The sequence below is a fragment of the Aotus nancymaae genome, unplaced genomic scaffold, assembly GCF_030222135.1.
Source record: "Aotus nancymaae isolate 86718 unplaced genomic scaffold, 86718_ANA_hifiasm-v0.15.2.pri h1tg000040l, whole genome shotgun sequence".
In the NCBI taxonomy this organism is placed as follows: domain Eukaryota; kingdom Metazoa; phylum Chordata; class Mammalia; order Primates; family Aotidae; genus Aotus; species Aotus nancymaae.
In genome coordinates this window covers 111,619,556-111,639,441 of record NW_026988454.1, presented here as the reverse complement: position 1 = coordinate 111,639,441, position 19,886 = coordinate 111,619,556, and the positions used below count along the sequence as shown (strand labels likewise).

Below are 19,886 nucleotides of genomic sequence, written 5' to 3'. Positions count from 1 at the left end.
AGAATTGTTCATTCTGCACTTCACGAAGGGTCTCCTTGGTTTTGATCTAATCGACGTCCAAAGCGGTTGTCCGGAGCCCTCTGCTCAAAGAGCGTCCATTCTTGCTCGCACAGAACAGCACACAGCAGTCTTGGATTTAAAGACAATCACCCTTTGCAGATTCACTCTTACCAGGTTTAATGACTTCCACCCCAAATTGCCCCATCCCTCCTCGGTCCCTCCTGGCATTTATTTCTCTTCTGTCCCAGGGGCAGAGATCCTCTTCTGGGCGTCTGTTCCGGCTATGAGGAGCCTTCCGCACCCTGAAAGGGAGTAGAAAAACAGAGGGGATGGGAAAAGGGGGAACAAATGAGTATTCATTTTATGATAAAATTCAGAAGCCCTGTGCCTTAAAAGGTATTCATTTTCGAAGTCTGTTTAATATTGTGCTTGTTACTGATGATGTTTTTAGAAAACTATATGAATCACCTTATTAAGAAAAATATACCAAAAAAGAAAAAAAAAAAAAACCAACCAACCAACCAACCAAACTCCACATGCCCTAAAATATTTCTGTCTTTTTGAAGACAATCTGCTTAAACCTTCTCAAAGATTCAGGTGGCCATTTCTTGACTCTCCATGATTAAAACCACTTACAAGTCATACACAACAGATGCAAATATAGAACGTCCTTTGCCTCTGCAAAGAAGTTTCAAAATTCACCTTGTGTGAATGTGTGCCTATGTTGCTTTCAACATTGGAAAAACTTGATAAAATGGAGACTCCAGCCAAGAGCAATGGTGCATGGAATCCGTTGAAAATGCACACAAACAACATCAAAATAACAAGCAGCACAAACTGAGGTGTAGTTAAGTTTCCGAAGGTTTTAGGCAAAATGACTAGAAAATATTAGAAATGGTCACCAATGGTGGCTAGCTTTTTTGTTCTACGGTGACAGAGATAAAGTTAAAAAAACAAAAAGTTATGTAGCTATCAACACAGAGAGATAGTCCTTAAAATCTCCCACATCCAGCCTTTCAAAATACTCTCCTCCGGAACATACATGAATAGGAAGGGGCTTTTGTGTTTAAAAATCTTAGTGATGGTCCCTCTTTAAAATCTACATCGAAAATAGGGAACTGATGGCCCCTGGTTTCTCATTATGAATTGCAAAGACTTCAGTTAGTGGCTACAATGATTTGTCATTTTCAATATAGAGGTTTTTAAATGTATGTATTATATTAATCACCCTGAACAACTCAAATGCACATTTGGAGTCTGCAGACTATGTGACCCAGAGGTGCTTATATAACTATATGTGGGTGTCTGGGTGTAAATACGGGTGTATAATTTTTATAATATATATGTCTGTGGGTTGCATCTAACTCCTGTGTGTGCAATAATGTTTTTTCTCTTTGCTGAGGCTTACTTGTCCAGCCTATTGTTTGAGACAACAGATATAAGTTGCGATGGGAGAGGAGCGTCGGATTTGGTGTGTATCCCCCATTTCCAATTATAGATGGATCATTACAGACAGCGGAGTCCTGAGAAGCCAGACATCTGCTCCTCACATGAATGCACTCACCTCCTAGAGACCAGGCTGCCATCATGCTCTGGAAGCTCGTGGAGAATGTCAAGTACGAAGATATCTATGAGGTGAGCCGACACCCCCAGATGCATCTTAGAGCTTTGCAGATAGAGAATTTGAGCTTCTTGAGACCCCAACTGATATATATTTTTAAGCTATTTACTTGTAGATTTCCAGTCGGTTTTCTCCGCTTTAACTTTTAGAAAAGCTGGCTTGGGGAGACTTCGCTATTCTGAAAAGGGACTTCAAGGTTGAAATCTGGCAACTCTAATTTACGAGTTTTAAATTTTATTTTTCTTTCTCTTTTCCTCGCCTCCCCCCACCCCACCTCACCTTTTTAAGGTCTGATGGGGAATGTGGTGCTACTGAATGTGGGCACGCTGTCAGAGAAAATCGAGATTCTGATAAAGGCAGGGGCTTTCCTCGTTTTGAGTGTGGAAGAGAATTGAGTTTTCAAGCCTCGTTTGTAACAGACTCGGGCTTTTAATTTTTATTTTCAATAAAATTTCTAAAATTGATACAAATGGATCCAAGTAAAGGACAGAGAATTAGCGGGAAAGAGGTAGACGGATGGAGATATGGAAGGATAGAGCAAAATCGAAGGAGCCGTAGCAGTTTATTATTTTCTGTTTTCTTGTGTTTTGCTTCCTTGAGGGTCAGCGCGTCCGACAGAGATCGCGGCCGCCCCCTGTTTGGGCATCTTTCACGGAAATGTCTGCCCACGTTCAGTGCGCACGAGTCTCTAGCACTGAGGCTAGCTCAACTCTACCAGGGCAGGAGAAGTTGCGCCCAGCCGGGAGGACGCCGGCCGCCTCTGGGGCCCGGGCCGCGCTCGCCAGTGCCCTTTTCCTGCTCGGGCGAGGGCTGACGCAGAGGCCGGGTGGCTCCGCCACTCTCGGGCCAGGCGGGCGAGGTGGGCGTCCGGGAGGGGCGCGGTGCACACGGAGGGCCGGGCTGGGGACAGGAGAGCCCGCGGAGCCATGCTCTAAAGCGGAATGGGCAGGGACAGCCCCAGGTGGTTGCCAGCGGAAGGGAGGAAGCGAAGGCTCTGCGGACACGTCGAGGGAGGAAAGAAAAGCTTCGGAAAGGCGAAAGGAAAGGCGAAGCGGAGTTAGAAAAAGGGGGAAGTGGAAGCGGGCGAAGCGGGCCATGGATATTGCTAAGAGGAAAAGTTGGAGAGAAAAGGGAGGAAGAGCAGCACACTCTCGGGCGGCGGGCGCGGGCCGCTCGGTAGGACGAAAGGTGGAGGGACGCAGAGGCTCCCCAAAGAGCCGAGAAAGACACGCTACCCCTCCGGATCCAGACAACTCCTGAAAGTCTTGCGGGGAGCCCCCTCGAGGATTCTAAGATAGTGGGCGACTCAGGAGCAACCGGCAAGCTGCGGGACTCGGGCTCCGACGAGCGTCCACAAGCAGCGCTCGGCGCCCCCAGCTCCTGCCCGTCCGGAATCCTAAAGCTGGGGTGTGTGTGTGTATGTGCGGGGGTGTGGAGGGGAGAGAAGAGATGAGAGGGAGAAAAGCAAGAGAGGGAAGAGAGGAGAGAGATTCGTCTTGTTGCTGAATGATGCTCGGGGTTTTCCTTTCCTCTTTGTGGTTGTGTATCGACTGTAACGAAGAGCCGCGCCTACGCGCCTGGTGGGGATTGTTTCGGTTCGCCCTCCTTTTCTTTCCTTACCAGGCGGGATAATGGTAAAGTCGAAGGCGCTAGAACTGTCCTAGAGAATATTAGCGCCCAAAATGGGTGTGACATTAGCAGGGATGGGGCCATGGTGGAAACAGTTTAAGGTATATGTATCGGCATTTCAGTGGGTTCTAAAAAGTAACCAGGGTAACACTCGTTCTTTACCGAAAGTAAGGTAGCTAAATGGAAAAGGAGGGAGGGAGAGGAGAAAGGAGGGAGGGAGAGAGAAAGAGGGAGGGGTGGAGTGGAAGGAGGGAAGAGAGAAGAGAAAAGGGGGGAGGGAGAAAGAGAGAGAAAGAGAGACAGGGAGAGAGGGAACATTACAGGTACTCCTGTCCGCCTAAATTTTCTGCTCAAAAAAACAGAATCCGCAGCTCGGTGTAAGGAGCCTATTTAAGTCTGGACTAAGGTTGAACTTTAACAGAAATGGCAGTCAGGCCAGTTGAACGGGTTCCTGAAACATCCAAAAAGGTTTTCTGTTGCCCCTGGCTTTGCCTGGAAAGGATAAGTTTAGTGTATTTGAAGATTGATGGCGTATGTTTTAAATTGAGGTAAAAATCGCAGACTGTGTGAGCACTAAACAGGAAAAGGCTGCAGAAGGGATGAAAAGCCCCCATCTCGCTTCTGTCTTTTAATAAATGAGCATAATCTTCCACATTTCTTAAAAGTCTGCAAAAGTCACTGTAAATAACCAGGCCCACCAATTTCTTTTCTCTCTCCTCCAAATGATGAAGCAATTATTTTTTATTTCGTTTTTTTAATCCGCACACAAAGCACCCAGGGAGATCAATTCTTCCGATTAGGAAAATCTCTCTCCAGGTAGGAGGATACCTCCATTCTATACAAGCCCCCAGCTCTACTCTCCCTCGCTGCCTTGTCCAGAGGAGCAGGGGCTGCTTTACTCGTGTCTCCGGCACAGTTAATTGAAGTTCTGCCTCTTTCCTGCTAAACTTTTTCCCCAGTCTGCCTTTGCCAGCCCCCTCGTCTGATTACATCTAGTAATTCTCCACTGAATGAACGTCATTTACAATAGTAGGGGAGCTCTGCGCTCGCTGCTGCTTCACGCTCCATTTGTCCTCCATTCTCCCTTTAAAGTACTCGTGTAATATTAATAGTCATGAATATCAATTATTATGAGGCGGTGTAGGCAAGCGGAGGGAGGAAGGGGCGCCCGAGCAGTCTGAGCCCAGCTTCGGGTGGAAGAGGACTGCATCTGGAGCCCCGAAGAACGGCAGAAGAAAAGAGGCCAAAAAGACAGCAAAGAGACAGATGAACAGTTCTGTCTGTGTGTGACAGTCATCGCCAATCTTGTTGGGGTGGGGGGGGGTAAAAATTTTTTTTTTTTTTTGATGGCTTGTCCTGGAAGCACCTCAAGCTCAGCTCCTGTGTCCAGCTCGCTTCTCTGCTGGACTCCTTGATTTTTTTTTTAATCATTGTTTGATTTTGAGCAGTAACCAGGCTTTTTTTTCCAGATGTTAGTCCACACCTATTCATCCATGGTGAGTTTGGATTCACGTGTTACCAGAATTGCATGCTCCCTCCTCTCACTGTCTCTCTGTCTCTGCGTCTCTGCGTGTGTGTGTCTCACACTCTGTCTCTCTCTGTCTTCCTTTGAGCGCCTTTGGCTTGGTAATTTAGCACCATAATTGGACGAGGCTGCAGCTGCTTCTCTCCTCATTGTGTGTTCTCGTCTGAGCTCTATGAGTCAGCTGGGAGGGAAGAGGCCGAAAAGAAAAACTTTATTTGCCATTGCAGTTTGGAAATTTAGGTGACTATTTCTGCAAAAAGAACCATGGGGAGTTTACCATGGTGTTTCCACAGAGGTGAGGGAGAAACAAAGTCCACCTCCCTCATATATACACCTCCCTCTTCTTCTTTCACTTAGTTCACACTCCATATAGAACCAGAAATAAGTTGTCTGGGCTTTTATTTCCCCCTACAACAACTTTAGGTCCTTCATTTTCACACCCTGGAGTATAACAGCGTTAGATATAGAAAAACAATCTTAGAAGTAACTCCTGTGAAACACAACTCAACTTAATTCAGCCTGGGCTTAGGATATGATTTGGAATGAGATCCATTTCAATCAAACACTATTTAAGTTATTTAATTCCTCCTGGGGAGGGAGGAGTGACTGGGAACTCAGACCGGCGGATTCCTTGGAGCTCTTGGAATGATCGGGTTGTGTGAAAAGCTCCTGATCAGGTAGCTGCATTGCCAGTGAAGGCAGAAGTTGGTTTTTAATCAGGAGAGCAGGACAGCAAATACTATGAAGTTTTATTTAGTGTGATTTGGACCTCTAGAAGAGTTAGAAAAAAATAGTTAAAAACACCCAGAGGAGCAAACACCATATGTAAGATTCCCATAATTTTAATTAAGGCATTTAGAATCTCCCTCGATACGCACTGTTCCTACCCCTGCCTTTTGCCTGCTTTGCACTCCCCAAAAGGCAGCTAAAATGTTATAGTTAAGTGGGTGATCCCTTTCCCATTTTCTCTCCAAGCCTCGGTTTGAAATTGCTGAAATCATGTGGCCCTCTGAATCAACTTGAGGGTTTAAGTTTCAGATCCTTGCTTCCCTTGTCCCGGGAAGAGCGTACAAAAGCCGGGCTTCTCCATTTGTCACTTGTATTTTTTTTCTTCCTCTCTGTCACTCTCTGTCTCTCTCTGCCTCTATCTCTGTCTCTCTCTTTCTCTCTCTCTCTGTCTCTTCCTTTCTCCGCTCCCAGGACCGGCACGATGGCGTCCCGAGCCACAGCTCGCGGCTTTCTCAGCTGGGCTCGGTGTCCCAAGGACCCTACTCGAGCGCCCCGCCGCTGTCCCACACCCCGTCGTCGGACTTCCAGCCGCCCTACTTCCCACCCCCCTACCAGCCGCTCCCCTACCACCAGAGCCAGGACCCCTACTCCCATGTCAACGACCCCTACTCCCTGAACCCATTGCACCAGCCCCAGCAGCACCCCTGGGGACAACGGCAGCGGCAAGAAGTGGGTTCGGAAGCCGGCTCTCTCCTGCCCCAGCCTCGGGCCGCCTTGCCTCAGCTCTCGGGCCTTGACCCCCGGAGGGACTACCACTCGGTCCGCCGGCCGGACGTGCTGCTGCATTCGGCGCACCACGGCCTGGACGCGGGCATGGGTGACAGCCTCTCGCTGCACGGCCTTGGCCATCCCGGAATGGAAGATGTCCAGGTAACCACAAACAAACAAACAAACAAGACAACGAATAAGGAATGTTTGGGAAGGGGAGGGGCGGGAGACGGCAGCTCGGTCTCCTTTTGGGGAGTTTGTTCCCATGTTTAGAACAGGACTAGACAGTCATATAGAACTGTTTATGTGTGTCTGTATGTATGGTTCTATATTGGCGATTTCCAGAGGTCTAATCATGATAATTCGAACCATGAGAAATTAAATCTTGAGGAAGAAAAATATGTATGTGTTTTGATACTTTAAGATTATTAGAATAAAGACGAATGCTTTTGTCCTGCCTCAGCTATCATCTCCTGCATATTCTCTAGTGCTTTGCGGAAGCAAGCTTGGTACCCCCACCTTTACCAACATACACACCCCATAGCGGGGCTGTCCTGCTGACTTGCCAGGTGAAGACCTGGGTGCCTAGAGGCTACAGCTCCAGCATGAAGGTGCAGGGACCTCTGTATGCTCCAGAGGTTCCTGCTGGATTTGCAAAGATTTTGCTAAGCATGACAATGAGCTGTGTTCGTCTAAGTCAAGTCTTACAGAGTTTTTTCCAAGATAAAATTGCAGTCCTCATCTGAGAAATAGAATGTTTGTGAAGGAGAAACTCAGAAAGCCATAATTTGGGAGTCCGTGATAGTAGATACCATTTTGGAAATTCTTTTCACTTTTTGGTTCATTAAATGACTGTAGTGCAATATTCTCCACCTCCCTCTCCTGGCCTCCCCCTCTTTTAACACACTTCTTTCCCCACTGCGATCATCCCAGTAGAGAGGCATCACGTGTTTATTTCTTAAAACAAAAGGCTCAAAACACTCTCCCTACCCACCCACTATCCCATCTGCAGTCTACACAATGGAGCCTGATTTGGTTGAGAATACTTGGTTAAACTAAACAAAGAAACATCAAAGAAATGATTCCTAAAAACTGTTTGGGTGATTCCGAGCAGGTCTCCTTTTTCACCCTAAGTTAGTTAGTCTGCAGAAAAGGTGTAGTTTACAGGTATGTAATTGACACTTCAGTTTCATTGGCATAGTTGTATATATTATGCATCCTTTGACATAACTCTGAAGCAAAGGAAAATAAAATGGAAAGGGAAAAGGGTGCACGAGTATTCTTCTGTACCTTGCTGAAAAAAAGTATTTTTAATCAGTTAAAATGTGACAGCATCAAATTCTGTCTGTGTGTGGTCTATGATTGTTTATTGTTTTAAAAGAAATTCAGTTATTTTTTAAAAAAGACAGAGTTACCAGATTTGTGGCTAGATTTACCAATAGTAATGAGTGATGATGGTTTTGTTGACTTAACTGAGCTTGACTGTCCCTGTCTAGAGATATTGCTCATTTTGGAATATCATATGAGAAAGGAAGTATTTAATAGTTTTTTTTTTTTAATGCACTGCGGTAATGTGTAGGTGGGGGGCAGTTTTTAAATTAACCTTTCTGAGTATGGTTCAAAGTGCTGGATAAGGAAAGTGGATCAACTCATCCCCATTACTGTCGGTGATGCTAATGCCGGCGCTGTCACCACCATCCTATAGGCCCAGTGACTCTATTGAAGGAACTCAGGAATTTTTCCCCCAAAAGAAGGAGCAGATTTCTTTAGTTAAATGTTTTTAAAGACAGAATTGAGAGAGCTTTTATGTTTGGTGAAATGCAAAGTCTGAGAGAAAAACAGGACCAGGTCAGTGCACATTTGGGAGAATACTCTTGTCAAAGCGTCGGAAAGGATTTAGAGTGTTTGTGTGAACAGAGCACCGCAGGGCCAAGTTGCTGCTGTCGGGAATATAAACCGCAGAGGTGGAAAGCCAAAAGGAGAAATACAGCAGGCAGCAGACCGGGTGGGGGGTGGCACTCGCAAGCTCCTCACTCACCCGACCCCCGCCCTGTTCCTCCCCTGTTTCATCCCATCCCGTCACCTGTGGGAAGGCCCGAAGGACCTTCTTGGGACGACCCCTATAGTGCTAGGGATCTCAGAGTACACACCCTGCTCCTGTCCCTAAGGGGAAACAGCAAAGATGCGGACAGTCTGTCTCCACGGTGATGACAGACCTCCTGAGGCCAGGGTGAAGTTGACTGATACACGGCAGGTGACAAAGACTGGGGTTTGTGCTTCCAGAACCAGAGCCTCAAATCCAGAGGCTTCAACTCCTTTGCTCAATACAGAAGGATCCGCTTCCGAGTTAGGGATGTGGAGTGCGGGAGTTAAAGTTACACAAGCAGGTCGGGATTTCAACACTCCCTGCAGCTACCAAATGGGTGGACTGCACTGGTCCAGTCTTTAAAAGGATGAGAGAGTGCCTAGACCTGGACCTTAAAGTCACTTGTTCCAATCTCGAGGACCTCGTGTGTGTTCCAGATCCCCCCGAGACAGGGAGCAGGCAGATCCTGAGGGTGCTGCCTGGCCTATGGGTCGAGGGTTTTGTTGTGCAACACAGACGCACACACTCAGGGCCACAGCCCCCATCGTGAGAGAAGAGAAGGAGGAGAGCTAATTAACCAAATGCTTCTAATATTTTTTTTAAATGAAACTATAAAACCCTGTCAATTTCTATTTCAATTTACTCACAGGGGCTATTAAACTAGCAAATCGCTGTTTGGGTTCTGGGTATGCTACATTTCACCCATTGTGCATGCATGTGTGTATGTGTGTGTGTGTGTTTGTGGTTGGGGAGGGGGCTACAAGTGTTAAAAATTCAAGAAAACACACAGAGAGAGACAGAGGGAGAGAAATGAAATTTGTTTGAGATTTGTTTAGTTGCCATGTACACCTCTTTTCTTCTTCCCACCTTTGCTCTTTTACCTCCCATCTCTCTACCACCCATGAATATAAACATATAAGGATGTTAAATCAACTCCCCCCCAAACACATACACACACTCAAACACACCCAAGTGTCTTAAAGCAACCCCTGGTATCACTTTTAACTAAAGAAGTATAGTAATTACGAGTCTGAGTTGTTTTTCTGCGCTTCCGCATGCAGTCCTAATTAAATCTTTACGATCCTCCCTGTGACGATTAAGCGCCAGCATGCTGCGTGAATATCCTGTACAAAAACCCAGCAGGCGGCCGTAATTAGATAGAAAATCAGACAAGAGCCTTCTCATTAACTACCACAACTACCCCACGTCGCTGATGAGGCGTTTATACATATTTACGTACAAACGTGAGGGTAAGGTGTGGGAGCCCCCCGGTCCAGGCCCGGAGTAAGTCAGGGTCTGACCGCCCACAGGCACAGGCGAATATTTCTGTCCTGCCTAGACACATTGCCACTGTGGGCACATGATCATAGGAAGGTGTGAATTGTGTGTGTTTGTGTGTGGCAGGGTCCCCTGAGGAGTTATGAACAAGTTACATGAAATATTTTTAAAACACCTTTTTACTATTTCTGAAGATAAGTATGGCATGTTGCAGCAAGGAAAATAGTTCCTATGGATAATAACAATTTTGCTCACCTTTCTGAGAAGAGTGACTATTAAAAATGAAAAGAAATAAATTAACATGCCCCCTCTATGATTAGATCATCTCGTTTCTAAAGTGTTGGTTGTTTGGGGTAGACAGTCTTTTTCTTGTGATGAACTCACACTCTGAGGATGCAGCATGAGTGGGTGTGAGTTTTGTGAAAACACCTCCTCACTCTCAAGCCCTTTGCTTTTTACTTCTCTATAGAGTGGGTGACAGTTTGGTCCCAGCTTAGGTTTCGAAGGGTCAAGAAAGTAGTTGATTTTAGAAAGACCAAGACCTAGCATTTATTTTCTTGGTGGGGAGAGAAAGGGAATCCACTGCTTTTGGACGCCCTGGGATGCACAGCCAGAACTCTGTTCATGTGTATTCTGACAGTAAGAAACTTGCTCCAACAGCTATTTCCTCTCAGAAGTGCTGCCAGTGCTCAGAGTTGAAAGTTTCCTTCTCTGGAATGAAACTGTGGCACGGAAGATGAACATTCCTTGCGATTACCTAGGTGCTGACTGGGAGGATCCAGGCCTTTGTGTGTGTCTGCTTGTCTGTAGTTACTACCTTCCTAACAGGTGTGCTCCTTGCTGGGAAGCAGCATCAGCAGGGCTGGGAGGAAGGGTAAATTGTGCAGGTTCCTCCAAGAGATTATCGTTGTGCAGCAAGAAGCTCATAGCTTACAGGAACGTGTATGGACTGTAATGGATGTACAGTCCTAGAAGCTTGCAAACATGTTCGTATGTGTTACTGTTTGCATTCCATTCCAAATTGCTCAGACTTTAATTAAAATCCTATAATGTAAACTATTATATATTTGTAAAATGGCTCTGGGGTTAAATGCACTGGGATAGAATGGAAAACAGAAATTGCTCTTACTAATATTGGTGAAAATCCGTCAGCTGTTGCCAAATTTTTACAATTCATAAGAGCAAATAATATAAAGGTTTATCTGTCTATATAATAGCTATGCTTTATATAATAACTAAACCAATGTTGCATCCTAGATGTCTCTCAAAGTTTCCTTTCTCCTCTTCTTCCATTGGAAGAATTTATAATTTGAGTACATTTCATTTCTATGTCTATTTGGAAGTAATAATAATAAAACTGCCCTTTATGAATTATTATAAATGTAAATAACAGAAACTCCAGTTTGGAATAACACGATTTATTTGTGCAATTCTTTAATATCCAGTCAATTTGAATAGTGATTTTTTATATTCACAGTCAGTTGAAGATGCCAATAACAGCGGCATGAATCTATTGGACCAGTCTGTCATTAAAAAAGGTATGGATTATTCCCTCCAAAAGTAAGCAAAGTTTTCTCATGCATTAACGTCTTTATGATGAGTTTTCACTTTGGGGGAATTCATTATTTGACAAAACATAAATGTCTGCTCACAATCATGGGACAATGGCTGTCAGACTAGGGGAAAGGGCATGTTGGGAAAAAGGAAACTGGGCAAGGGACAGTGAAAACCTCGGACACAAACTCAGATGAGTGAGACAGAGGGACAGAGACTATTGACATTTTTCTTATGGCATATTTGGTAGCCATTCTCGATACATCTTAAATGATTGAGCTATCATCATGTATGGAAGTGGCTGGTAAACACTGGTTTCAAGAAGGTGCTGTAATAATTTCATTGGTAACTGTAGTTTGCTGAGCTAAATCCTATGTTATTGAGATAGCTCTTTCTTCTTTTTGTATTTGATTTTTTGGTGATGATTTTGTTCCCAGTTCTCTGTGTTTTATGAGTTGTTTCTTTTATTATTTTTTTCATTGAGCCAAATGTGTTACTAAATATGCGCATCCTGAGAAGCTGAGACAGCCTATGCACATTTCTAAATCTTCCTACATATGTATTCATGATTTAGTGTGACTGTGGAATCACCCCATACTGTTAAAGGGCATGTGATATTAACAAATGTTTGCAGTCTCTTGTACAGCTGTAAGCAAAATAATTAACTAATTAAACTAATTAAATGTAATTACAATAACTCATTTTGGGCGTATTGCAGCTGCTTAATTTTTTCTCCTCTTCTCTGACAGTCACTGAGAGAATGCTGGCGATTAGTGTGGCTGCTGAAAGGCCTAAGTGTCACTCACATGCCACAAATTTAGAAGCTTAAATGTGTAAACAGTACAATCTTTAATTATCACAGGAACTGGCATTTGAAGATACAATTTTAATACTGTAACCCTTCCTTTTGGATGCTGGAGAGGCCTGTCCCTATGTTTAGTGTCAACAATCCCCAGTTTTCAATCATTTATGATTCACTTGAGCCACTTGAGATTCACAAAAACAATTAAAAGAAAAAATGCTTTGGGAAGTAATTCATCCAGACTCAAATGGGATAGTAAAAAGGTTGTGGAATAAGGATTCCAAGCAGGGTGAGGTATTCTAAATTGTCTTCTTTTACAAAGGCAGGCAGAGTAGCTTTGAAAGGTGGGTGGGGGAAGCTATACTTGATATCACTTGGCTTTGGAATGAATATCCTGAAGTATAGTAAGGTTTGGGGTAAAACTATTTATTTTTATTGTTGCTTCAAACCTCTCTCTCCCTCTCTTCTTTAAACAATATTGTTTCGGCTTTTAATGCTTGCTTCTGAGTTTGCTAGGATACCCAGGCTTGGTGCTTAGATTTGCAACTGTGCTGACTGACAGCTCACTTTTCCCATTTTCTCTAGGGTCTTCTTTTTCAGCTAATTGCTGGTTGATTAGGGTGGGGTGTGGGAGGAGCTTCTTCATTGGCTTTTTCGGTTTGTTTTAATTCCTCCTCCCTTTTCATGGAAAGCTAGAACCACTTAGCTCAGGGTTCTGTATCCTAGCAACATCACTGGGGCTGGCAGTGGAACATGCCCAACAGATGACCAATCAGAAATGTTATTAATAGCCAGTCCAATAAAAATATTTGTAACTTAGCTTGCCTAGCAAAACGGAGCTGAAGGTTTTCTTAGATGTGGGATGCTTTGGTTTCAGAGCTTGTACATGTTTGTCAGTGAAATGTGAATATTTATGTGCAAGGTTGTCTCCAGGAATTAAAAAAGGAGAATAATGACTAAAAGTTGATGAATCTGTTTTTGGAAACACCATTTTATGTCCCCTAAAATGTACAGCTTTTTTAAAAATGTGCAGCTTAAAATATTTAAGTAGCATTCCAGTCACTTTAATTGATTCAGGGGGTGTGGTATGAATATGATACAATGGTAGGTCAATTCCATTATTTAATATTTGACATGTTTGCTTTATTACATTAAGAAAAGATCCTAATGTCATGTTTTCTTTTTTCTTTAGAGAGCCATAGGCAAAATAAGAGTATGAGGCTGATTTACTTTTCTATCTTACTGTAAGCCATTTAAAGTTGTGGTGGGTTCATTGGCCCCTTCCCTGCACCCTAGTCTCCCATATTTGCTCGCCATCCCCCCAATTATGAGAGATGTTTTCAAGAGATTAATTTTGTAAAAGAGGTGAGAAAGTCTTGTGAACTTAATATTATAAATTTCAACACCTGGCAGAAGGCTCAGTTTCTTAATAGATTTTCTAAAGGGCTTTTAGGCAGATTAAACAAAACAAAACAAAACAAAAAACCTACCTCATTAGTGAAAAACTGTCAAGTGGTCTAGGCTTGGGGGTCTCTGCCCCTGTGTTTATGAAGCTAGAAGACTTAGGCATAAATGATACATGTCTTTATGCCTCTTTCTCCAGTTATGGCAAGGCCCTTTCTAAAATGTAACCTGTCTAATTTTTCACCTGTGTTTGTATCACCCATAGATTATGGGCTCCCTCTCTTGTTATGTTTGCTATCTGGGCTTAGCTGACATTTCTGAAGTAATTTAGTTAAGAGGAAATGAGTTGTTCCCAGTAGAGAGAGCAAACGAGTGGAGTGAAGGTAGCCAGCGTGATAAATGGCTCTTTCATTTGAAGATCTCCAGAGCTCGTTTACGGCTAATTTTCTGTATTGGCCCCCTTTGAGCTATTAATGCAATCGGCAGGGACCGTGGCCCCTCTCCTCTTAGCTGCCCCATTAGAGCTCCCATTAAGCTGCCTAGTCTCAACTTCGTGGCAGAAGTGGGGGGGCGGGGAGGAGTAATGAAAGGTGCTTTTTAAACTCTCCTAATCTAAACCGGCGGAGGGTGGTTAATACGATTTGAAGGGGGCTGGTCAATGAGCAATCAATAAAGTAATAATGAGAAGGATTCGGTACATTAACAGTCTAAAAATCCAACGAGACATTAAAAAATCATTCTTAACTCTCAGTTCCATTAAGATTAGGAATCTAGGGGGTTGGGAGGAGAAAAAGGGTGTACCCAGCTAATAAAATGATCACTGCCACCATCATATGGCTTAACTAAAACAAAAGGCTCACCTAAACTTTAAGAAGAAAGTTTCTGGTGTAATCAGAGGCCAATGTGCAATTTGTTTAACATGTTAGACAGCAGAAAATACGCTGGGATTTCTTGGAAAGGCTAGTGTGGCTAGAATCCAAGGTTCAAATGTTGTGACTGTGGGGCATTTTCATTGGTCTTAGGGATATCCTGTTTGGTTAGTTTCAGTTCAACCCCCATTCTCTCCCATTTTCTTTCCCGTTAGTTCTGGCCCCTTCCCCACATAAACACTTTGATTGGTGTGGATTTTCTTTCATGGGAAATAAAGACATTGTCACATTTCTGTTACAACTGGTTCTGTTGGGATTCTTCTGACCTAGAGGGTACAATGCTCTGAGAGTCTGTCAGAGTCTCTGAACTGTATGAGTTTCCCTCTCAAAAGAAGTTCGAATTTCCAAGGTGGACTTGGATCCCAATAGTTATTCATCAGCTAGAGACCCTGAGTAACATTGCGGCCACTCTTTCAAAGTCAGGCAAGTTAAACATTCTTCTTCAACACCCCAAGTGCTGAAACTGAGACAGACAATAAATTACTTCCTCAAGGTCCTACACACCATGTAAGTGATGACACCCAACTCAATTTCCAGCCTTTTAGATTCTGTCCCTACAAGATGCCAATACTGGATGTTTGAGTTGTTTTTATATCCCTTCTTTCTTTTTGGACATTATTTCCACAATTTCAGTCCCCAGATTTATATGTGTTATAGTAGTAGAATACAATTTAATGCTCAGGTACCTGAGAAGGTGTTCAAATGTGAGGCAAGGGTGCTCTGCTGGTGAGAAGAAGAGTGCTAACTTTTAGGGGTCACTTTGAATCAATGCTAAGCCTCTTGGTTGTTTCCTAATGTCATTTACATCTTTAGGTCAAAAGTGCCTTTCACAGAGACTTACCATGAATCTGTAAGATAGGTTCATTTCTTCCCTTCTCCTCATCAGCAGATCCAATCAAACACAAAGTTCTCAAAACTGTAATTTCACACTTAAGTTTAAAGAGTAGAGATTAAAAGCAAGCCTATTAACACTTTAGCTCTTCTATGGTCTACTAATGAATAATATTTCTCTAATCATTTTTCTTTCCTCTCTCTTAAATAAAACTCCAGCCATGGTAACAAAATATTGATCTGTTTTTAGCCTTTTTTGCTTCTCCCCAACATAATGCAGCAAAAAAGGGAAGGGAATGAGTTTTGTGGGTGTTACATTCAGAAGTTGGCCTTGACACCCAACTGGGAACTGAAGAGGAAAAAAACACTTTTAATGTATGCACAGAAAATTGTAAACATGTAAAGAACTGAAAGCTTCACGCTGAGTTTTGCTATGCCCCATTTCCTTACTATTTCCTGCTGTCGCTTTAAACCTATCTCAGTCATCTCTGGGTTCCATGAGCACGAACAGTGTGCTCATAATTACTAACAAATCAACCAGGCCCTGTTGCGCTTTGGGTTTATTGATAAGCTGGAAGAAAGCAGAAGAGAAAAGACAAAGAGAATAAAATATGGGTTAATCAGGTGAGCTAAGCAGATGTGAAAGCGGAAGGGAAAGTAGATGATGATGGAGTTATGGACCTAAAGGAAAGTTGGGACGAGAAATGTGTCAGATCTAGTCTAGGGAACCAATACTAAGGAGAGAGGTTTAGAAAATGAGGATAGGAGGCTGGGAACACAATTGTGATACTTAAATTAGAAAATGGAAATTCATTCCAAAGCATATCTTCTCACATTGTCCGTGATTTGAACTACAGGGGGAAAAAAATCACTTCCCACTTCCCAGAGATGGCAGTGTACTGACAGAAGCTGATTGAATTGGGGGTATGCAGGTGATAATGTATATGCAGAAAGGTACTCTACCCTTGGCAGGGAGCAATATACATTCCCCAAAGGAAATAGCTCTTGTCAGGTGAATCAGGCAATTAACAATAGTGAAATTAGGAGGTAGTTTATAATGTTTCTTTAAAGGACTGGCTTTTCCAGAGGTTTAGCTTCTGGGACGGGGAGAAGTAGGTAAGATTCCAATCCTCAGTGGGTATTTGGTTATGCACTGTAGGAAGCAGGAACTGAATTTAGTATTTTCAGCTTAGTGGAGTTGGTTGTTGTTATTTAAAAAATTCCAAATAGTATTTAGAGATAAATATGTTGCTGAGTATAGACGTGAGATTTTTATATAATTTATTTCTATAATTCATATAATGTTAAAATTACAAAGGGCCATCTATATTTTGGGAAAAAGTTTTTCCAAGTTTTCATAATGCAAGCCCTCATGATTGTTAATTATTTATTTATAATGCCTTCAATATGAGTCTGAATTATGGAAATCATCACTTTTGTGAAGAGTAAAATAGATGTGCCATCAAATCACCTATTAAGTGACTTTAACTCCACATTTTACTCAAATTTGATTAACATTCACACTTCAACTTTTTCATTGGTTCATTCTTAAATGGGAAGCAGATTCACTGGTGAGAAAATGAGGGAAATAAGAAGGAACTCCTTTTTACATCCCCTGTCTCCACCCCATAACGGTGCAGAGTATCTACCCTGTTACCAACATCATTTATCCATCTGGGACAAGGTCTTGGGCTCTGTGGACAGATCCATAGATCCTAAAATGCCTACCAAGTAGTAGTAGAAGGGTATGCTTTATTCCCCTCATCCACTCCTGTAAGAAAGCTCTTTTCCAAGATGTTTGTAAAGGATCTTATGGAATTCATAGTAAGTAAAAGATTGGGGACCAACCTGGATTTTAGGAATCTCTAAACAACTATGGAGATTTGAATACTGGAATCTATAGTAGAGAGAATAAACTTTTCCAGAAATACTCAATATTGGTTAGTCTGTTCCATACAAGGGAGGTTATGCATCTTGTTTGATATGTAGCGTTCTAGACCCCAGATGATAGAAACAGCATATCTTTCCCCCATCACAATTACAGCGTGAGATAGTCTTTATCAAATAGATAGGGGTGGAAGCCTATTTTTTCACACCAGATGCACGTTTCCATGGATCTTTTGGATTGGTTATCAACAAATACCATGAAGATTGGGAGGCTTCATATCCCAGTGGAAGGAGCAAAGGTACAGGGAAAGTCAGGAGGTATAGTCACATGTTCAGGGGCCTGTAAAACCTACAGAAAGAAAATGGGCTGTAGCAGTGAAGTCCAAGGGACAATACTGCCAGGGAACTGGGAGGTTGACTGTTCCTCATTCCCAGCCTTCTGGTTCCACTGAGCTTAGCTTCTTTCTCACATGCAGGTGACACTGACACACAATTAAGCAGAAATACTGCCTGGAGAGGCTGAATGCACCAGGGTAGGGGTAGCAGTGGCAACCAGCTGTCAACTCTTATTAACTTCTGCATAAAACATACCTTGAGTGTGGTTTGTTATCAATTACTTGCCGAAATGAAACAACTGGGGCAAGGCAAGACCGACGCTCATATGAATTAGAGTGATTGGTTGATTGATCAGGGCACCTGTTGTAAATCATAACTGCTCCAAACAATCGCCAGCCAGTGCTTTAATATGCAAACAAAATTCATGTCACTGAAGAATTGCTTTCACTGGAGATGAGCATTTAGGTTCACTTCTAAATGAATCTGTTGTTATTATGTAGGAAAGAATGGGACCCACTTTAAAGAGCAGCTCTTTTGGGTCCAGCTCCTTGGCTCAATGGTATTATTTGTTCTTGGCCATGGCATCTGATGGGGCCTACCCTGATGATCCTTTCTAGGGCTGATCATAGATTTGGGTCCAATAGGAAAGGAGGAAGGGGTTTCCACTGGTATTACCATTTTATATCACTGCATGGTGATAATCACCTTCAGGCTTCAGCACCAAATGAGATAGGCATTATTATCCTCAGGAGACAGATAAGGGAACTGAGGAGATTCAGAGAGTCAATCAGGTGTCTAAGGTCACAGAGCTGCAACATGATGGAATAGGATTTGCCTGGTTCACAGCATAGTCCAGGCTCTGGGTTGTTTGATTTCTTGATTTGTGTAGTGAGCAGGACTGTAGCAAGTGACATACATATGTCTACACAAGAAGTAAGTTTCCAGAGGAGTGATGGCTTTTCCATCTGTTTGTTTACGGTGCCCTGAACGCACTGCAGTCCCTGCGGAACAAACACTCCCTCCCTCAGCTTTCCACTTGGCGTCTGTCCTGTGGCCTAACACAGTGACACATTCTATCAGCAGGTCACCAGGATCGAAACTTGGTCACCTTTATGGCATGTTTTTCTCTCTTTCTAGTTCCGGTTCCTCCCAAATCGGTGACTTCTCTAATGATGAATAAAGATGGCTTCCTGGGAGGCATGTCCGTCAACACCGGCGAGGTGTTTTGCTCGGTCCCAGGCCGTTTGTCTCTGCTCAGTTCAACTTCAAAGTACAAAGTAACTGTGGGAGAAGTTCAGAGACGGCTGTCGCCCCCTGAATGCCTCAATGCATCTCTCCTCGGTGGAGTTCTCAGAAGGTAACACCTCCCCCCCCCAAAAAAAACACCAATTTTTATTGGACGGGGAGGAGAAGGCTCCAGCAAATCCCAATCTGCAGTCTAACGCCGTTGCCTGGCAACTGGGAGGCCCGAGCAGTGCTTCTGCGTAGCGTTTAAGAGGAGCTGCGGCCGCCACGTGCTCACCCGCAAACCCTGGCGCCTTTGAACCCAGGCTTGCCTGAGCCCCGTAGGTTTTACCGCAGATTTTGCCACCCTGGAAACGTTTCACTTTCCTGGCCCTGCGCCTGGAGCCTCTCTCCCTCCTACCCCTAGGACATCTGGGGGAGCGGGCGGGGGCGGGGGGTTCATTCTCTAGCCGGAGTATAACGTAGAACACACACACCCCTAAAACATAAGTTTCATGAAGCAACTCTCTTCATACCGTCAGTGTACTTTCTTTTATTGTGTGTTTTAAAATGCAGTTGGCACCCAGTTAAATTGGTGTCTCAACCTGCTGATGCACCGTAACCCAGTTTGATCAACTCTTTTCTAAATTTGTGACATCCCTCCTTCAATAACACCACCACCAATAATAGCAATAATACCATTTTAGAAGTATTTATAGGTATTCCTTGGAGCCGTTCAGGTGCTTCACAGTATTCCAGCCTAGAGGCTGACCTCTCCTCATGGAAATGGGAGAGAATGTGGCTTTTATCTTAAGAAGATTTAAAGCCTCCCCCAAAGTCCTTGCCAATGCCTGAACACTTTGGTAGTGTCCCTGACCTGAAAGTGACTTTGTATGAGACAAAATTCTTCAAGATAACCCGTTGTGGGAGTTGACAGTCCTTTTCTTTCCTAAAAGTGATTATATCAAGAGTACAGCAAAAGAGATTACAGTAACTGCGGATTTTTACTTGTATTTTTGTCCAGACCTTAGCACATACAAAGAGAATCTTGAGAAAAATTAAAGGTGTGACCCAGGAACTTTCTCATTTTGAATCCTCTTGCTCTGCCCTCCTTTGATTCTGTTTTCAAGTGAGTGCTTTGAGCCTCCAAGTGTGAAGTTTTCAGTAACCCCCTGAACATTAAGCATGTGTATATAAACTTGCTGAGATTAAGTAAAATAATCAATATAAAGTGCTATCACATAGCTACACTTCCAAAGGTGTTAGTCTGTTACTATGATCAT

General features: G+C 43.4%; 1 protein-coding gene across 3 annotated transcripts in view; it reads left to right on the top strand.

Moving 5' to 3' along the window:
• Positions 1 to 1,412: 1,412 nt before the first annotated feature.
• TFAP2B (transcription factor AP-2 beta) overlaps positions 1,413 to 19,886 on the top strand; it is a 28,478-nt gene continuing 10,004 nt past the window's right edge. For 2 of the 3 annotated variants that reach the window (XR_001105563.3, XM_012441637.3), the window contains exons 1-4: positions 1,413 to 1,635; positions 5,976 to 6,434; positions 11,114 to 11,174; positions 18,517 to 18,736. Coding sequence is in view for 2 of the 3 variants with exons in the window: in XM_012441637.3 (XP_012297060.1) it covers positions 1,555 to 1,635; positions 5,976 to 6,434; positions 11,114 to 11,174; positions 18,517 to 18,736 (821 nt within the window). In the remaining variant the exon portion in view is untranslated. Of the gene's footprint in view, positions 1,636 to 4,379; positions 4,747 to 5,975; positions 6,435 to 11,113; positions 11,175 to 18,516; positions 18,737 to 19,886 lie in introns of those variants that run through there. The other variant, XM_012441638.3, reaches the window with a different exon arrangement.